The following is an 18,253-nucleotide window of genomic DNA, read 5'->3' as shown; positions in this document are numbered from 1 at the left end:
TAATTTAGAACAATGAATATTTTATTTTTGTACTACAAAAAAATACACACTTTTTCTAAAAGTTGTTTTAGGAAAAGAAAGAACTGTCCATTTTGGGGTACGTTTCAAGATACCTGGCTGACATATTGTTTTCAGGAAGAAGTGGAATTTCCAGAACCTTTGTGCTGGCAATTATTATCTCTTGGCTTGCAGTAGCAACTGTCTTCCCAGTGATTCTATGCACCTGGTAAAATGCATGAGGTCGTAAATATCGATCATCTGCTGTTCCAATAAACATCTGTAGATTTATCGGCTTTTCACTATAGCCCAGGAGCTAATTTGGAAGAACGAACACAGAAAAATACAATTCATTATCCATGCATTTTACAATAAGCTTACAACAAGTAAGTCTATTATACCTGTATCATATATTATTGATACATAAAATGTTATTTCAAAAAAGATAACAGAAAAAGTAGCAAGTGAACAGCCCTCCAAATTTTGGAAATAGTTTAAGAGTTATGAAATGCTGGAATGCGTTACAAAGAGATGAGAGGTGTTTTTTTTTTATAAATATCTAGGTCAACAAAAATTTTGCAAAGCCTTCTTAGAGGGCTGAACTCTGTATTCCAGGCAACATTAACCATCCAGACCAGACCTAAAGACTTCAGAGTGTGGACAGATCCTCTAACAGGCTGTTAAAATCAGAGACACTTTGTTTTAGTATTTAGTAGAAAGTCTGAAAAAGCCAATTCCATGTTACCAACTTAGAAACTCAACTGACTTATTAACAAGCTGGGCTACTTGACTTTGTTTTGTACCCTTCACTATTGCTGGGTTAAGATGACCACACAGGATTGATAAGAGATATGACCAGGAGGTGCTGGAGGCAAAAATAGGGACCACGAAAAAGGAAGCAATTAAAAGAAATAGAGCCTAAAGAAGTATACAAATAACACTAGGGGAGACTCCCACATCCAGTCTGATGGCTGTGTAGCATCCATCTGACCCATCATCATGAAGATAACCACCATAAACTGGAACAAATATAAAGAATGATTTGCAAACATGGAGAGCAGATACTGGAAGCAAACTGGCACATGTAAAAGAATAACAAAAGGTGTGCTTCCTGTTTTTAAGGCTTCTAACCTGAGGGAAAGCTACAGTCCAAGCCTTACAGAGTGGCTAAAATTTCCATAGAAAATCTATAGTCTGAAGGGTTTGCAGAACCAAGGACAGAATCTGAGACAACCATAGCCTCAGGAAAGTAAGAGGGAAATCCCAGAAAGGAGACAGCCAGAGAAGTGGAGCTCCAAATTATACATATAAACTCTGCCAACCCTTTGGCTGACCTGTGAAACATCCACAAACAGGACAGATTCAAGCAGCCTAACCAAGGCTAAAATAACTGAAATGAGATTATAAGCTGCCATCAACCACAGGGAGACAAGTTTTGCAGGCTGGCTCCAATCAAGTTAAGTGCCTGCTTAAACAAACAAACAAATTCAACATTCTTTGGGAGTTTATATTTGTATGTACGTATATTTGTTTCGGTGTTGAGTTGTAGGAGTTCTTTGCATATTCTGAATATTAATCCCTTGTAGATATATGATTTGCGAATACTATCTCCCATTCTGTAGGTTGTCTCTTCACTTTCTTGGTAGTGACCTTTGATACAAAGGTTTAAATTTTGATGGAGTCTAATTTATTTACTTTTTTCTTTTGTTGCCTATCCTTTCGGTGTCATACTTAGACCACTGCCCAATCTAATGTCAAGAAGACTTTCCTCAATGTTTTCATCTAAGAGTTTTACAGTTTAGGTCTTTGATCCACTTTGAGTTAATTTTTGTGTATGAGGGAAGGTAAGGGTCCAACTACATTATTTTGCCTGTGGATATCCAATTTTCCCAGCACCATCTGTTGAAGACTGTCCTTTCCCCCGGTGAATGGTCTTTGCACTCTGTCGAAAATGAATGAGCACATACGTAAGGGCTTATTTCTGGGCTTTCTATTCTATTCCATTGGTCTGTCTTTATGCCAGTACCATATTGTTTTAAATACTGTAGCTTTGTTGTAAGTTACAAGTCAGGAAGAGCGAGTCTTCCAACTTTACTCTTCTTTTTCAGGATCATTTTGGCTTTGTGGAGCCCCTTGCAATTCCATATGAGTTTGAGGAAGTCCTTTTCCATTCTGCAAAAAGGCTGTTGGGATTTTCATAGGTATTGCATTGAATCTGTAGATTGCTTTGGGGAGTAATGATATCTTAACAATGTTAAGCTTTCCTATCCAAGAACACGGGATGTCTTTCTACTTATTTTTATTTTATGTATATTCAGATTTTATTTTTATTTTACTTTATTTCCATTATTTTTATTTCTTTCAGCAATATTTTATAGTATTCAGTGTACAAGTCTTACACCTCCTTGGTTAAATTTATTCCTAAGTATTTAATTTTTTTAGACACTACTGCAGATGGAATTGCTTTCTTAATTTCCTCTTCAGGTAGCTCACTGGTATATGGAAACACTGGTATATAGATAAGTGTGCGTTAATCTTCTACCCTGCAACTTCACTGAACTGGTTAATTAGCTCTAATTTCTTGTGGGTTATTTAGGATTTTCTATGTACAGGAACATGCTGTTGGTGAATAGAGATAGTTTTACCTCTTCCTTTCCAATTAGGATGCCTTTTATTTCTTTTTATTACCTAATAGTTCTGGCTACAACTTCCAGTACAAATGTTGAATAGCAGTGGTAAAAGCAAGCATCCTTATCTTGTTCCTGATCTTAGGGAAAAAGCTTTCAGTCTTTTATCATTAAGTATGTTAGCTGTGGACCTTTCAGAAATGATCTTGATAATGCTAAGGAATTTCCCCCTTGTCCTAGTTTGCTGAGTGTTTTTTGTTTGTTTTTAATGAAAGGCTGTTAAATTTTGTCAAACATTTTCTTTGTCAACTGAGATGATCATCTGGTTTTTAGTTCTTCATTCTATCAATGTGCTGTATTAGATCAATTGATTTTTATATGTTGAATCGCCTTTTACATTTCTGGGATAAATCCCACTTTGGTCAGCCTGTATAATCTCTTTAATGTACTGTTGCATTTGATTTGCTAGTTTTTTATTGAAGATTTTTGTGTTTATATTCATTATGAATATTGATCTGTAGTTTTCTTTTGTATCTTTGTCCTTATCATTATCCTTTTGATTAAAAAAAAAAAAGTCCCATGTCTCTACTGAAATTCCTCCATCTCCTCACATCTCTTCACTTTTTCTACCAGATAATTTAGCATTTTTATCATGGTTATATTAATGTCTCTTTCTGATAACTCCAACACAGATGTAGAGTTAGACCTAGGCCATCTCTGGGTCTGCTTCTATTGATTGTTTTCTGTTTATTGTGGGTCACACTTTCTTTTACATGTGTGTACTGTTTAACATATACTAGACATTTTGTATAAAAGAACTGTGGAGACTGAAGTAAAAAATATTTAATTCCAGAAAGAGGCATGCTATTTCTTTTGTCAGGTCACAGTTCTTAAGCTATGTCTGGGCTTTACTGGACCTTTAGTCTGACTCCTCTACTTTGGGATGGTGGCTTCCTTGCACTTGGTGGAAGTCTTACAAGCTTTGGAGAGATCTCTCTCAGCAATCCCCACTTCTACTTTTGGCCCCAAGTGCCCTCTGGGAAAAAGATTTGCTCTCTGGCGGCTTTAATCCCTTAAACCAGCAAGAGAGCAATATGATAATGTAGGTTGCATAAAGTCCATTTTTCAGTAAGCATAGCAAAGGAAGAATCCAGCTCTTTAAGGGAGTATTGGTAGCATTTCTGGCACCCACCCCCAAGCCCTGTCAGTACAAGGTGTAGCTGTGAGTCACAGTGTCAGTGATGTTTTCACTATAGCAGTACTGGCTAGGATGGCTGGATACTGTTCCAGGCCATGTACCTTCCAGGCCTGAGATTTTATGAGCTGCCTAATAACCTTTAAAAAATTTTCTCTTCTGTTTCTGTACTATGGTTTATAAAGTATCCTCACACATGATATCAAATATAGAGTACCTAGTACAATGTCTGGCGTGTAGTTAGTGATAAACAAATGCTAGCTATTAGTCTGCATCCATGATTCTAAGTATGGAATTGAGTCAGAATTTCAAATGTGTAGAAGGAGTTTTATTGTATCATGTGGTCCTTCAGTGAATGCTTTACTCCCCCCCAATTGCCCATCCCTGGCTTTACATTGGAGTTTGTAACCAAGCAACATCATAATTTATTGATTATCCTCCTCTACCCACTAAAAGACAAGAAGATTTTTGCCTATTATCAGATAATATAATTTACTCAGGATGGTTTTCAGTCCTCTAACATTTATAGAGAAGCAATTAAAGCCTGGACCATTGCAATAGCCTTGTAAGTGCTCTCCCTGTTTTCACGCTTGCTCCCCTACAGCCAAAACAAACTTGTAACATTAACCGGATAATTTTACCTTCCTGCTCAGAACTCTCTCATGGTTTCCTTCCACACTCAGAAATAAATTCAAATGTCCTTTGATGATTTACAAAACCTATGTGATTCAGGCCCTGGCTAACTTGTTGCCTTACGTTCTGTTCTCTCCCTTCCACAGTCTGCTCTGGCCATCCTGGCCTTATTGCATGAACTACCCAAGCTCATTTCTAACCTCAGGGCCTTCATACTTAATATTTTATTCCTCTGAAACATTCTTCCCTCCAATCTTTATACTACCTCACTTCTTCAGCTCTATACTCAAAGGTCAGCTCCCCAGAGAAGACCACCCTATCTAAAATACCACATTTCTGTCCTCTTATCCTGTTTTATTATTTTTCATAGTATTGATCACCATCAAAAGTGTACTATACACTTGTTTATTATCTGTTTTCCTCAGTATCATATAAGTTCCAAAAAGAGAAACTTCGTCTTGTTGACCACTACCCCCTTCCTCTTTTTACTGAGGATCCATTATGGAAATAGTCATATTGAATGTTACTGCTTCAGCCAGTATTATATAGGTGACACTAAAATAAAGAACAAAGTGGCATGTATTAAACTTTAAGGAATCAGTGAAGACTCTGAAAGGCAGAAGTTGATTATTGATAATATAAGATGTGGGGAAACATATGACAAAAAGCAATTAAGGCTCTCTGAAGAAGAAAAAAGAATCATGGAAACCAGCTAAGAGGCTGAAGCACAAAAATGATATGTACTGGAGCCGGCTCGGTGGCGCAGGGGTTAAGTTCACACGTTCTGCTTCTCAGTGGCCCAGGGTTCACTGGTTTGGATCCCGGGTGCGGACATGGCACCACTTGGCAAAAGCCATGCTGTGGTAGACGTCCCACATATAAAGTAGAGAAAGATGAGCATGGATGTTAGCTCAGGGCCAGTCTTCCTCAGCAAAAAGAGGAGGATTGGCAGTAGGTAGCTCAAGGCTAATCTTTCTCAAAAAAAAAAATTAAAAATTAAAAAAAAAATGATATGTACTGAAAGTTTAAACTAGGGTGGAAGTGAGAACATAAATAGAAAATAGGAATGGAGAGGGATGAATGCAATAAATCTTTCCTGAGACCCTCAAGAGATTTTTCTAACTGACTACGTATAGATTAATAAAGAGAAGTGAACAAAGAAGTTAGAAGTTCTGAGCTTCAACTCCTAGGAGAATGGGTATCACTAGCAAATAAAGAAAGTGAAGAAGTCAGTGATTTAGAACAGGTTTGGAGGGAGATAAAGTAATATTTTCAACATTAGTCATATTGTATTCAAGGTAACAGTGAGCCATCTAGATGGAAATGTGAGGCTATGTAAGACATACACTTTTTTAGGCCCAACCACATTGTTATTACACAATAAACATAATGCTTTGCTACCTAATTTGATAAATTTGAAATCCACTTTTCTTTTCTTGTTTTGACACGAGCACGCACTGTAAAACTTCCAGTGCAGCAATACTCATGGCACTTAAAACACTACTGAGTTTTAACTGCATCATTGTGATTTGCAGTGCCATGAGCAGCAGTGTGAAGCGATGAGAGTGCCACATATGTTTGTTATCATAACTACTCTGCCATTGTTGCACAAAAACAGCCATAGGCAATATACAATAAATGAGCATGGCAACATGATCAGTGAGGTGGACTAAAGGCATTTAATGAAAAAGGGCCAGAGATTCAAATTCCTATCAATGCATGGGATAATCATAGTTCTTCAAAATGCAGAACTAGCCTTTGTTGCACAGAACTTTAGAATGTACCATCATGTATTCATGTATACAGAAAAATTTATGAACTTAGAATCCAACTCCTTAGAACAAATAAATACCCCCCAAGATTGCAGTTTTAACACATGAATTTTTCATGAATGCAACGACCAAGTAAACTGAGGAAAACTTTAGCAAGAGAGCATCATTTCAGAAAATCATGTCATTGCCAGTAATGCCACTCACTCATGAAATTTAGGTTGCTGATCAACACACTTGCCTTTGTACCTGAAATACTCACAGTGATACTACTGGTACCAGTATCTAACTACTTCATGGTGTCTTCTCTAGTCCTCCAGCCTTTTCATTTTGAAACATAATGATTTTTCTAAATAAGTTTTCTAACTGTATTTCCTCTTAATATTAGAGCATCATATTGATATTCTTACAATTATATGTGTAGGTTAACTAAATTATCCTTGATTCCCATTTCAGGTTAATAAAGTAGTATTACAAAATCTTTGTTAAAAAAAGAGAATGGGGTTGGGTCTGATAGGATTGGGAACCATTAGTCTTGGACCAGTTTGCCTAAAAGCAAATCCTCCAGTCTCCTGTCTAGGGAGCATAAACCTATCGCAACCATTTTGGGAGTTAAGAAAGGGGATCCGAGGTCTCCCTATTCAGTAATGAAGCCTTTCATTATGCTTCCCCCTCCATATCCACCTCATTTTCTGTACAGATCCTCAAGCCCTGCCTTCATTATTCCAAAACCTAGAATCTCTATTTTATTCCCTCTAAAGAATAAATTTCCAATATGCTCTTAGGGCAAGATAGCAGTTATCACTTGGCTATATCACATACAAGACAAAAATCCAAGAAGTATAACTGCTTCTTTTGTAGACTTTCAACCAACCCTGTTTTCAGTCTCACCTCACATCCTACTTTCAGAGACACCCAGTGCCTCAAATTCCTGAGCCTTTCCAGGGTTCTTTAGTATGAAATGATTTGTGCTCCTTATTGTTGCAGCTGCCTAATGTCTAATGAAGGTAAACACATGTTTAATCTACTATATTTAACTGGAAGCTGGGGTTTTCTGTAAATATTTAAATATTTATGTAGACAAGAAATCTATTAGAATTTTCAGTTGTGATTTCTTTTCACATATTTTGGTATAAACAAGTTAACAAACATTAAAGCTTTAATTAAACGGAAAATATTCCATAAAAAAATAAAATGCCAACATGATCACAACAAAAAAAAAGCCTAAATAAATTAATAACTAAAGAAGAAACTGCAAAAGTGTGGGCACGTGTGCATACGCACACAAATGAAGTTCAGCCATTTTTCTCTTTCGGTTTACAGCAGGGCAGATAGGCTAAGTGATAACAATGAATGAGATTCATCCACATTTGTACACAGAGGTGAAAAAGTGAAGGTAGAGAGTGGTGATATACTTTGCTTTAACTAAACTAGTTCATTTAAGCTTTTTTTTTTTTTTTGAGGAAGATTAGCCCTGAGCTAACTACTGCCAATCCTCCTCTTTTTGCTGAGGAAGACTGGCCCTGAGCTACCATCCACGCCCATCTTCCTCTACTTTATACGTGGGATGCCTACCACAGCATGGCTTTTGTCAAGTGGTGCCATGTCCAAACCCGGGATCTGAACCAGCGAACCCCGGGCCGCCAAGAAGCAGAACGTGTGAACTTAACCACTGTGCCACCGGGCCAGCCCCAGTTCATTTAATCTTAAAACTCCTGTGGAATACACATCATTTTTTCCAGTTTACATATGAAGAACCTAAAGCTAAGAAAGATTAGGGAACTTCCCCAAACTCACGGCTAATAAATGATTAGCCATTCCTTCACTATACCTGTTGCTCTTTCATGTTTAATCCTAAATTGAACAAATTACTCTACGAAACCAACTGTTTGTTCATCTAGTAGAGCAAGAAATACCAACAACTTTACCACTCACTTCTAAGTCAGTAAAGCGGACAGTGACCATCTTATTATCTCTACAGCTTAGTATAGTACCTAGCATGTTAAAGGTATTCACTGTTGAATGAATGAATTTTGGAATAACAGAGTATCATTTGGTGGAGCAAAATAATTCATGATGTTAGTCAATATAATTACTTAAAGAAGAATTGCAGCACTAACTTAGCTGTTCAAAATGAAGTAGTTAAATCTAAAATAGAAAAAACAAAAATTTTTATTGCTATCTATTAAGTTACCCAAATATCACATAACGTACCAGTAAGTACTATATACCAAAGTATCCTAGTCATATTAGATGACTCACATTAATACCAGCTTGGCAAAGAAATAAGCCACCTGTCCTTTATACTTTGAGGGTAAAATGAACTGGTGATGGGGGAAGGTAGTCATGCATATAACATTTTAAAAAGAATATATTTCCTATACATATTTCAGCCAACATCTGCTCTAAACATATATACTACAGCATAAGAAAAATAGGGCTTCTTCTATGCACCTCAGGGATTTTAAAGAACCATCAAATAAATTAAGATTACCATGCCATCCCATTTCCCCAGGACATTAAGTTGTAGGCAATAAACAAATTATTGCTACTGTTAACACTACTTTCTAAAAACTTTCATGTAGTATTAGTTTACTTCTTTTCAGGCCACCTTCTGTTTTGTAGAAGAAAGTAAGCCAAGTTGTTTGTTATGTTTCCATATCGTTTCCATAGCAAAGGTCTGTGCCTGCTTAATTTAACTAAAGCTGGAGGGTTAAAGCCTGAAGGTCACTATAGGACAGACTAGAGCAGCTTCAATAAGAGAGCTGTTCTATTATCAGTTCCACTAAATTACCTGGTGGGAGGGAATCTGAATAGATTAGAAACACATCAACACATTGTAGAGATACTAAAAATACAAAATTAAATTTCCATAATATAAATTGCTTTAAACTGAAAATGTGCCTATAACAACATTATATAAAAAATCATCACTGGGAAAGGGATCTTGGTGTATGATGAAATCAAAGTCTAAATATGAAAAAAATACTACAATCCCCGTTTTAAAAATTTCAGTAAATTTTGCAATAAGATTCAAAATATTTATGCCTTAACAAAACATCACTGTATAATAAAGTACGTGTGTAATTTTATGCAATTTTATCCTGTGTATAAATTCAAGTAACTACCATAAGAATCAAGATACAGAACTCTTCCATTACCACAAACGAATTCTCTAGTCTCCATCTCTACAGCTCTGCCATTTTGAGAATGTTCTATATATAAATGGAATCATACAGTATGTAACCACTTGAGATTGACTTTTTTCCACTCAGCATTAATTCCAGGGAAAATCATCCAGCTTGTTGTATGTATCAATAGTATGTTCCTTTTTATTTCTCAGTGGTAGTACACTGTACAGAAATACCAGAGTTTAACTATTCATCCATTAGGATTGTTTCTAATTTTTGGCTATGAAAGATGAAGCCACTATAAACATTACCATACAGGTTATTGTGTGAACATAGTTTTTATTTTTCTGCGATAAATGCCCAAGAGTGCAATTGCTGGGTCACACGGTGAGTGCAAGTTTATTTTTTTAAGAACCTGACAAACTATTTTCCAAAGTGGCTGTACCATTTTACATTCCCAACAACAGTTTATGAGGGATCCAGTTTCTTGGCATCCTTGCTAGCATTTAGTATTATCACTTCTTCTTATTTTAACTGTTCTAGTAGGTATGTAGTAATATCTCATTGTGGTTTTAATTTGCATTTTTCTAATGACTAATGATGAGGAAAATCTTTTCAAATGCTTATTTGCCATCTTATCTTCTCTTCAGCAAAAATGTCTGTTAGGTCTTTTGTCCATTTTCTAACTGAATTATTTTTTACTGTTGAGTTTTGAGAGTTCTTTATATATTCTAGATACAAGATCTTTGTCAGATATGTGGTTTGCAAATGTTTTCTCCCTGCCTATAGCTTCTCTTTTCCATCCTCTTAATAGGCTCTTTCATAGAGCTAAAGTTTTTAATTTTGATGAAATCCAATTTGTCAGTTTTTTCTCCTAGGCATAGTGCTTTTGGTATCATGTCCTAGAATTGTTCTTTGAGCTTGAGGTCCTGAAGATTTTCTCCTGTTTTCTTTTAAAAGTTTTATGGTTTTACAATTCACGTTTAAATTCACCATCCATATTGAGTTACTTTTTGTATTACATGTGAGGTTTAGGTTAAGGTTTATTTTTTTGCTTACAGATGTCCAATTGCTCCAGCACCATTTGTTAAAAAGACAATGTAAAAGCTCTTAAAGCATATTTATCTTTGTCTATAAACAGTACATTTGTTACATAAATACAGTTGCCATTACCTATGTTAAATTAAAAATTGACATAATTTCAAGTGATTTTCACATTTTGAAAAACAAGAATAAAATGTTTCAGATAACTCCTAAAATGCTAGTACTTTTTAGACAAATGAAATCAAATTCTATTGCTGTGTATTTCTTGTAATTCACTAATATGCCATATTCTCTTGGTCTTACGGGCTTCTAAACCAACACTACCCAACAGATGATGAAATGATGAAAATATTTTATATCTGCATTTTTAAAAAATTCATGATCCACGTTGTATCAATTCTTGTGCAAGATGTGAGCTTTAGGTTAAGGTTTATTTTCTTGCCTATGGATGTCCAATTGCTCCAGCATCATTTGTTGAAAAGACAATGTAGCCATTCGTGACATGTGGTTACCAAACCGTTAAGTGTATTTGTTAACGTAACTGAAGAAATGAATTTTAAATTTTAGTTAATTTAAATTTAAATGTGGCTAATGGCTACTGGATTGGATGGTGCAGCTATAAACCCTTCTCTCTTCTTAATACTTTTCCTTCCTTAGTATTCACCTTTTCCCTGGCTGTCTGTTTACTAATTAGCTAGGAACTTTCCTCAAATAAGCAGTGCCTGATTCAACCCCTTCTTCTGGGTTTCAGGTCCCTATTTGCTCTCATAGAGATCTAAATTTCCTCCGTTAAATCTTTAGCATACTGTATTATGTCACTTGCAAGCCTCACTATAAATTTCATGGGAGTAGGAAACAAGTCTTATTGTTTCCTCCACTGAATTCCCAGCTACAGTAACAGACTGCCTTGAATTTATGAAATATTTGTAAATCATACTAATGAATAAGATTATTTACTTTAAATAAAAGAAGAAGTTAATTTATTAGTTGGCTAGAAGGTAGTGGTAGTTTTCTACAGCTTTACAGTTCTGAGTTCTTTCATAATTTCAAGAAATATATACTTCAGAAACTTAGCTGTCAAGGTATAAGTATATTGAGGACATCTGAAATTTTCCTTTGGCAAATACCAGAAAGCCTTCTAGAATTGGTGCATAATGCCCTTCTCCTTTCATTTTGATATACCGTGAGCCCATGGAATGCAAACATAACTCTTTCAAATGACAGTAATTAACCCAGTTGAATTCTAGGATGCCAATGTAGATACCCATTCTGCTACGTATTCTTCATCAGGCTTCAGAGAGTATTGATCCAGCTACTCAAAGAAGCCTAAGTAACAATATTAGCTAAGATTTACTGATCATTTACTATGTGCAAGGTACTATGCCATGTTCTTTACATGCAATGTTTCATTTAGTCCTCACATCAGCTCTTAGGCAGATTGTATTATCATCATTTTACAAAAAAGGAACCGGAGGTAAAGTTCCCTCCATAATTAGCCTCTATCACATCACATTCTAATTTCTGATATAGCACTTAATACATTCTAATATAATTTTGTTTATTTGTTTACTCACTCATTGACTCTTCTTAGTATAACAAAAGAAAGGCCTTTGAGGTCAGGGACCTTATCTCTCTTGTTCATCTCTGGATCCCCAAATCTAGAATATTGTCTACAACGTAGTGAGCAATCAAAAAATATTTATTGAATGAGTGAAAGGACAGATGGGTGAATAAATTAAGCAATGAATGATTCAATAAAAGGTCTAGAAAAGTTAAGTTACTTGGCCAAAGGTACAGTAGAGCCCAGGATTCAAATTCAAGCAGTCTGGTTGCAGAACCTCTATTAATCACTTAGCTACTATTAACTCCTGAATATAATTACACATCAATACTGTGTAGAGGATATGGCAGAGAAGGCACGCTAACCACCCAAGGCCTACGTATACAGTTGTACAGTAGAGTAGAGTATAGAGTTGTTGCTGAGGAAAAATTGCCCAGGCAGTAACAACTTTCTCAGTCTTCTTGCATATAAGTAGAGCCAGGCAACTACTTCTGGTCAGAGGACTGTGAGTGGTAATAAGTGGTAAAATTTCCAGATTCTGTGTATCTTATGTGCCTTCCTTATACTCTCTTCTTTTTTCCCAGATGTGTTTAAGATGATGACATCACAAGATGGACAGACCTTGGAGTCATGAGTGACAATCTGAAACAAAGTGAAAAATAAACTTTTTCTTTTGTCCTAAACCACTGAGAACTGGGAATTATTCGTCATAGTAGTTAGTCTACCATGATTAATCCAAGAGAGCTTAAACTACAATAATAGTAAACAAGGTCTAAGATTTTTTACCAGCGGATATAAAGGTAGTAGAAACAGTACCAGACTTTAAGTCAAAGACAAGGGTTTCTAAAAAGTCTTACTTGGGGAATTAAATGAATGTGAAAGTACTTTATAAAATGAAAAGCACTATGAATTGTAAGATAACTGCAGTATAAGAGGCAATATGGTATAATGGAAAGAGAAACAGCAGAGTCAAAAGACATGGGTTTAAGATCTCTGCCAATTACATTATGTGTAATCTTAAATCATCTGTACAATGCACTTGCCTTCCCTTTTCAAAGAACTTTGGTGACTATTAAATATAAACTCTGAGAAAACATTTTGTAAACTGTAAAGCACTACAAACAAGTCAACTCTTGCAATCAGCAGCAGCACAAATCTGCAAAATGTCACTGAATTTAGCAATTTAAGTAGCAAGTAGTTTTCTAGCACTTTTTGGATAAATGTCCACATTAAATCAAATTATTTTAAAATTATTTGTACTAAAACCTAAATATTATTCTAAAAAAAAAAAACATAGACTCTATAATATCTTAAACCATCTAAAAAAAAATTCAGAAAGTTAAGATCTGCAAAAGTCTCTTCCAATCCTAGTGAATGAAAACGTGTGTTTTCACTAGAGGACTCCAATGAAAACTATTGATTTTAATTAAACAAAATTTTCCCATATTTGAATAATTACTAAAAAGAAAAATAATCTGATTAAATACTCATTATAGACTATGTTAAATTTATTAAAGATTAATTTCCTGGCAACAAGCACACAACTTAATTTCATTTTAGACTAAATTGCCTCTATTTCTCAATTATGCTTGTGCATTCTGAAGGCACTATAGAAATTTTTTACCCCCACAACACAAAAACATTGTGGACATATGAATCCCAAACAAAACCAATGAGAACTTGGAAGAAGATTCTTAACAGTGTTGCATAATTCTACAGTCCCTAACCACAAACTATAAAAACAAATGAGACTACATATATATACATATCATTCATCTATCAGCCCTATTTAATAATAAAAGAACATTCAGATTCTATTTGGCTCTCTCCATCTATGAATTCACCACATTACAGAAAATACAAGTAAGAAGTAGACACTGGTTGCATGGTTCTTATAACATCCTTGAAACAGAAAACTATTGTGCAAGAAAAACCATTTGATAACACTCAACATCTGTTTGTGATTTAAAATAAAAAAAGTAAAACATGCTAGCAAATTAGTTTAAAGGAACATTTTTAATCTGATAAAATGTATTTAAAATAACAAACATAAACCCACAAAAAATCTATAGCTAACAAATTAATGGTGCAATTATGAACAATTTTCTTCTGAGTTTGGGAAAAAGACCACTATGCCCTCCATCACTACTTTAATCTGAGAGTGTGTTAGGAGGTCCTAGTCAATGCAATAAGGCAAGAAAACGAAAAAAAAGATATAAAGATTAGGAGAGGGTTCTGGAAAGATGTCAGAGTAAGAAGCTATCTCCCTACCAGGAAACAGTTTCCCCAGTTAGACAGCAATTACACTGGCAGAATCTGTCTGACACAACCATTTTGGAACTCTGGAATCTACTGAAGGCTTGCAACTTCCAGGGACAGATCTGGAGGGTAAATTGTGGTTAATTTTGATCAATTTCAGCTATTAGCACAGTAGCAACTACTCACCTCCTACCCCTAATTACATGGTATGGTCCTGAGCAACTTGCACTACAGCTGGTGGGAGCCATGTGGACAAAAAAATACTTGTCCTCTAAATATTGGGGATCTGTGCTCTGATCACTGATTGCTGCTTCTGACAACAGAGGTGCAGATAAAGAGGTGGGTAGCCATTGATGCTGCACCTCCCTCATTGTTGCAAGCCCCTCCTCGTCTGGCTAAAGTGACTTCCAGGGGATTTATAGGGCTGGCACCCCTCACGCCGCCCGATTTTTCTTTTTTTCCCCTCTGGAAGACACAAATTAAACAGTAGGATATTCCAAAATAAAGAACTCATACATCTCAACAACAAAAAAACTACCAACCAGGGCCAGCCCCGTGGCCGAATGGTTAAGTTCGTGTGCTCCAATTTGGCGGAGGCTTTTGCCGGTTCGGATCCTGGGCGCGGACATGGCACTACTCATTAGGCCATGTTGAGGTGGCATCCCACATGCCACAACTAGAAGAACCCACAGCTAAAATATACAACTATGTACTTGGGGGATTTGGGGAGAAAAAGCAGGAAAACAAAACCCAAAAAACTAACAACCCAATTAAAAAATGAACAGACATTTCTCCAAAGAAGATATACAGATGGCCAACAGGCACATGAAAAGATGTTCAACGTTACTAATTATCAGGGAAATGCACATCAAAACTACAATGAGGTATTACCTCACACCAATCAGAATGGCTATAATTAACAAGACAGGAAATAACAAGTGTTGGAGAGGATGTGGAGAAAAGGAAACTATCATACACTGCTGGTAGGAGTGCAAACTGCTGCAGCCACTATAGAAAACAGTACGGAGAGTCCTGAAGAAATTAAGAATAGAACTACCATACAATCCAGCTATTCCAATGCTGGGTATTTATCCAAAGAACATGAAAACATGAATGTCTAAAGATATATGCACACCTGTGTTCACTGCAGCATTATTTACAATAACCAAGACTTGGAAGCAACCTAGGTGCCCATCAAGGGACAAATGGATAAAGATGTGGTACATATACAAGTGAAAAACTAAATCATGAAGAAATAAACAATCTAAATATTCCTATACCTAGCAAGAAGATTGAATTAGCAATCAAAAATCTCTTGTCAAAGAAAAGCCCTAGACTCAGTGAATTCAACCAAACATTTAAAGAAGAACTAATACCAAGATTTCTCAAACTTTTCAAATAAACTGAAGAGAAGGGAACACTTCCTAACTCATTCTACGAGGTTAGCATTACCCTGATACCAAAGCCAGAAAAAGACACTACAAGAAAAGAAAGCTACAGACCAATATCCCTTACGAACATTGATGCAAAATCCTCAACAAAATACTGGCAAACTGAATTCAGTAGCATATTAAAAGGATTATATAGCATGACCAAGTGGGATCTATTCCTAAAATGCAAGAATGGTTCAACATATGAATATCAATCAATGTAACACACCACATTAACAGAATGAAGGGGAAAAAACACAGGATTATCTCAACTGGTTCAGAAAAAGCATTTGGCAATTATTCAACACCCTGTCATGATAAAAACACTCAACAAACTAGGAATAGAAAGAAATTATGTCAATGTAACAAAAGGCATATATGAAAAATCCACAGCAAACATCATACTCAAAGGTAAAAGACTGAAAGCTTTTCCTCTAAGATCAGGAGCAACTCAAGGATGCCTGCTGTCACTACTACTATTCAACATAGTACTGGACATTCTAGCCAGAGCAATTAGGCAAGAAAGAGATAAAAGATATCCAAACTGGAAAGGAAGAAGTAAAATTCTCTCTGTTCTCAGGTGATATGATCTTATACAGCGAAAATCCTAACAATTCCACACACACACACAAAAAAAAACTATTAGAGTTATTATATAAATTCAACAAAGTAGCAGAACACAAAGTCAATATACAAAAATCAGTTTCATTTCTATACATGAACAATCTAAAACAAAATTATGAAGCCAATTCCATTTACAATAGCATAAAAAAGAATAAAATATTTAATTTTAACTAAGGAGATGAAAAAATTGTACAGTGAAAGTTACAATACACTGCTGAAAGAAATTAAAGACGACATAAGTAAATGGAAACATGTCCCACGTTCACTGATTGAAAGATTTATTATTGTTAAGATGTCAATACTATCTAAAACAATCTGTAAATTCTATACAATCCCTATCAAAATTCCAATGACGTTTTTTGCATGAACAGAAAAACCCATCCTAAAATCATATGGAATCTCAAGGGACCCTGAATAGCCAAAAGGATCTTCAAAAATAAAAAACAAAGCTGAAGGTGCCACAATTTTGGATTTCAAAACATACTACAAAGCTGCAATGACCAAAACACTGTGGTACTAGCATAAAGACAGACATATAGACCAATGGAATAAAACAGAGAGCCCAGAAATAAACCCTTCAACATATGGTCAAATGATTTTTGACAACAGTGTCAAGACCATTCAATGGGGAAAGGAGAGTCTTTTCAACAAATGGTGCTGGGACAACTGGATATCTATATGTAAAAGAATAAAGGTGGACCCTTACCTAACACCATATACAAAAATTAACTCAAATGTATAAAAGACCTAAATGTATGACAAACTACAAAACTCTTAGAAGAAAACATGGGGCAAAAGCTTCATGACATTGGATTTGGCAATGATTTCTTGGATATGACACCAAAGACAGAGGCAACAAAATAAATCCCGGTTTGTGTATTGTTAATGAAAATTAAAATTTTGTGCATCAAAAGACAGACTAGGGGCTGGTCTCATGGCCGAGCAGTTAAGTTTGCACACACTGCTTCAGCAGCCCAGTGTTTTGCCGGTTCAGATCCTGGGCATGGACCTAGCACTGCTCATCAGGCCATGCTGAGGTGGTACCCCACATAGCACAACCAGAGGGACCTACAACTAGAATGTACAACTACATACTGAGGGGCTTTGGGGAGAAGAAGATGGAAAAACAACAACAACAAAAAAACCCCAAATGACCTAATTCAAAAAATGGGCAAAGGACTTGAATAGACATTTCTCCAAAGAAGATATACAAATGGCCAATAAACACATGAAATGATACTCAACATCACTGATCATTAGGGAAATGCAAATGAAAACTACAAGATGTCACCTTACACTTATTAGGATGGTTACTAACAAGAAGTCCATAAAATAACAAGTATTGGTGAAGATGTAGAGAAATGGGGACCCTTGTGCACTGTTAGTGGGAAGGGTGGTTCTGCCAAAAGTTAAAAATAGAATTACCATATGATCCAGCAATTCTACTTCTGAGCATATACCCAAAAGAACCAAAAACAGGGTCTTGAAAAGATATTTGCCCACCCACGTTCACAGCAGTGTTATTCACAATAACTAAAATGTGGAAGCAATCCAAGTGTCCATCGATGGATAAATGGATAAGCAAAACGTGTATACAACAAAAGATCATTCAGCCTTAAAAAGGAAATTCTGGCATATGCTACAATATGGATGAACCTTGAGGACATTATGTTAAGTGAAATATGCCAGTCACAAAAAGACAAATATCATATGGATTTCACTTATACAAGGTACTACAAGAGTAGTCAAAATCATAGAGACAGAAAGTAGAATGGTGGTTTCTAGGGGCTGGCAAAGGAGGAAGGGAGTATAGAGTTTCACTTCTACAAGATGAAAAGAGCTATAAAGATGGATGGTGGTGACAGTTATACAACATTATGAATGCATTTAATATCAGTGAACCGTACACTTAAAAATGATTAAGATGGGGGCCAGCCCAGTAGTGTAGTGGTTAAGTTTGCACGCTCCACTTCAGCAGCCAGG

At 35.8% G+C, this 18,253-nt stretch overlaps 1 protein-coding gene across 4 annotated transcripts in view; it reads right to left on the bottom strand.

Moving 5' to 3' along the window:
* The window catches only part of NFATC3 (nuclear factor of activated T cells 3), a 127,682-nt gene that overhangs the window by 59,301 nt on the left and 50,128 nt on the right, over positions 1-18,253 (bottom strand). For 3 of the 4 annotated variants that reach the window (XM_070500773.1, XM_014827665.3, XM_070500774.1), the window contains exon 4: positions 114-313. In XM_070500773.1, coding sequence (XP_070356874.1) covers positions 114-313 — 200 coding nt within the window. Of the gene's footprint in view, positions 1-113; positions 314-12,347; positions 12,600-18,253 lie in introns of those variants that run through there. The other variant, XM_070500775.1, reaches the window with a different exon arrangement.

This window comes from Equus asinus, chromosome 28 (genome assembly GCF_041296235.1).
Source record: "Equus asinus isolate D_3611 breed Donkey chromosome 28, EquAss-T2T_v2, whole genome shotgun sequence".
NCBI lineage: Eukaryota > Metazoa > Chordata > Mammalia > Perissodactyla > Equidae > Equus > Equus asinus.
This window is presented reverse-complemented; position numbering and strand designations above follow the sequence as displayed.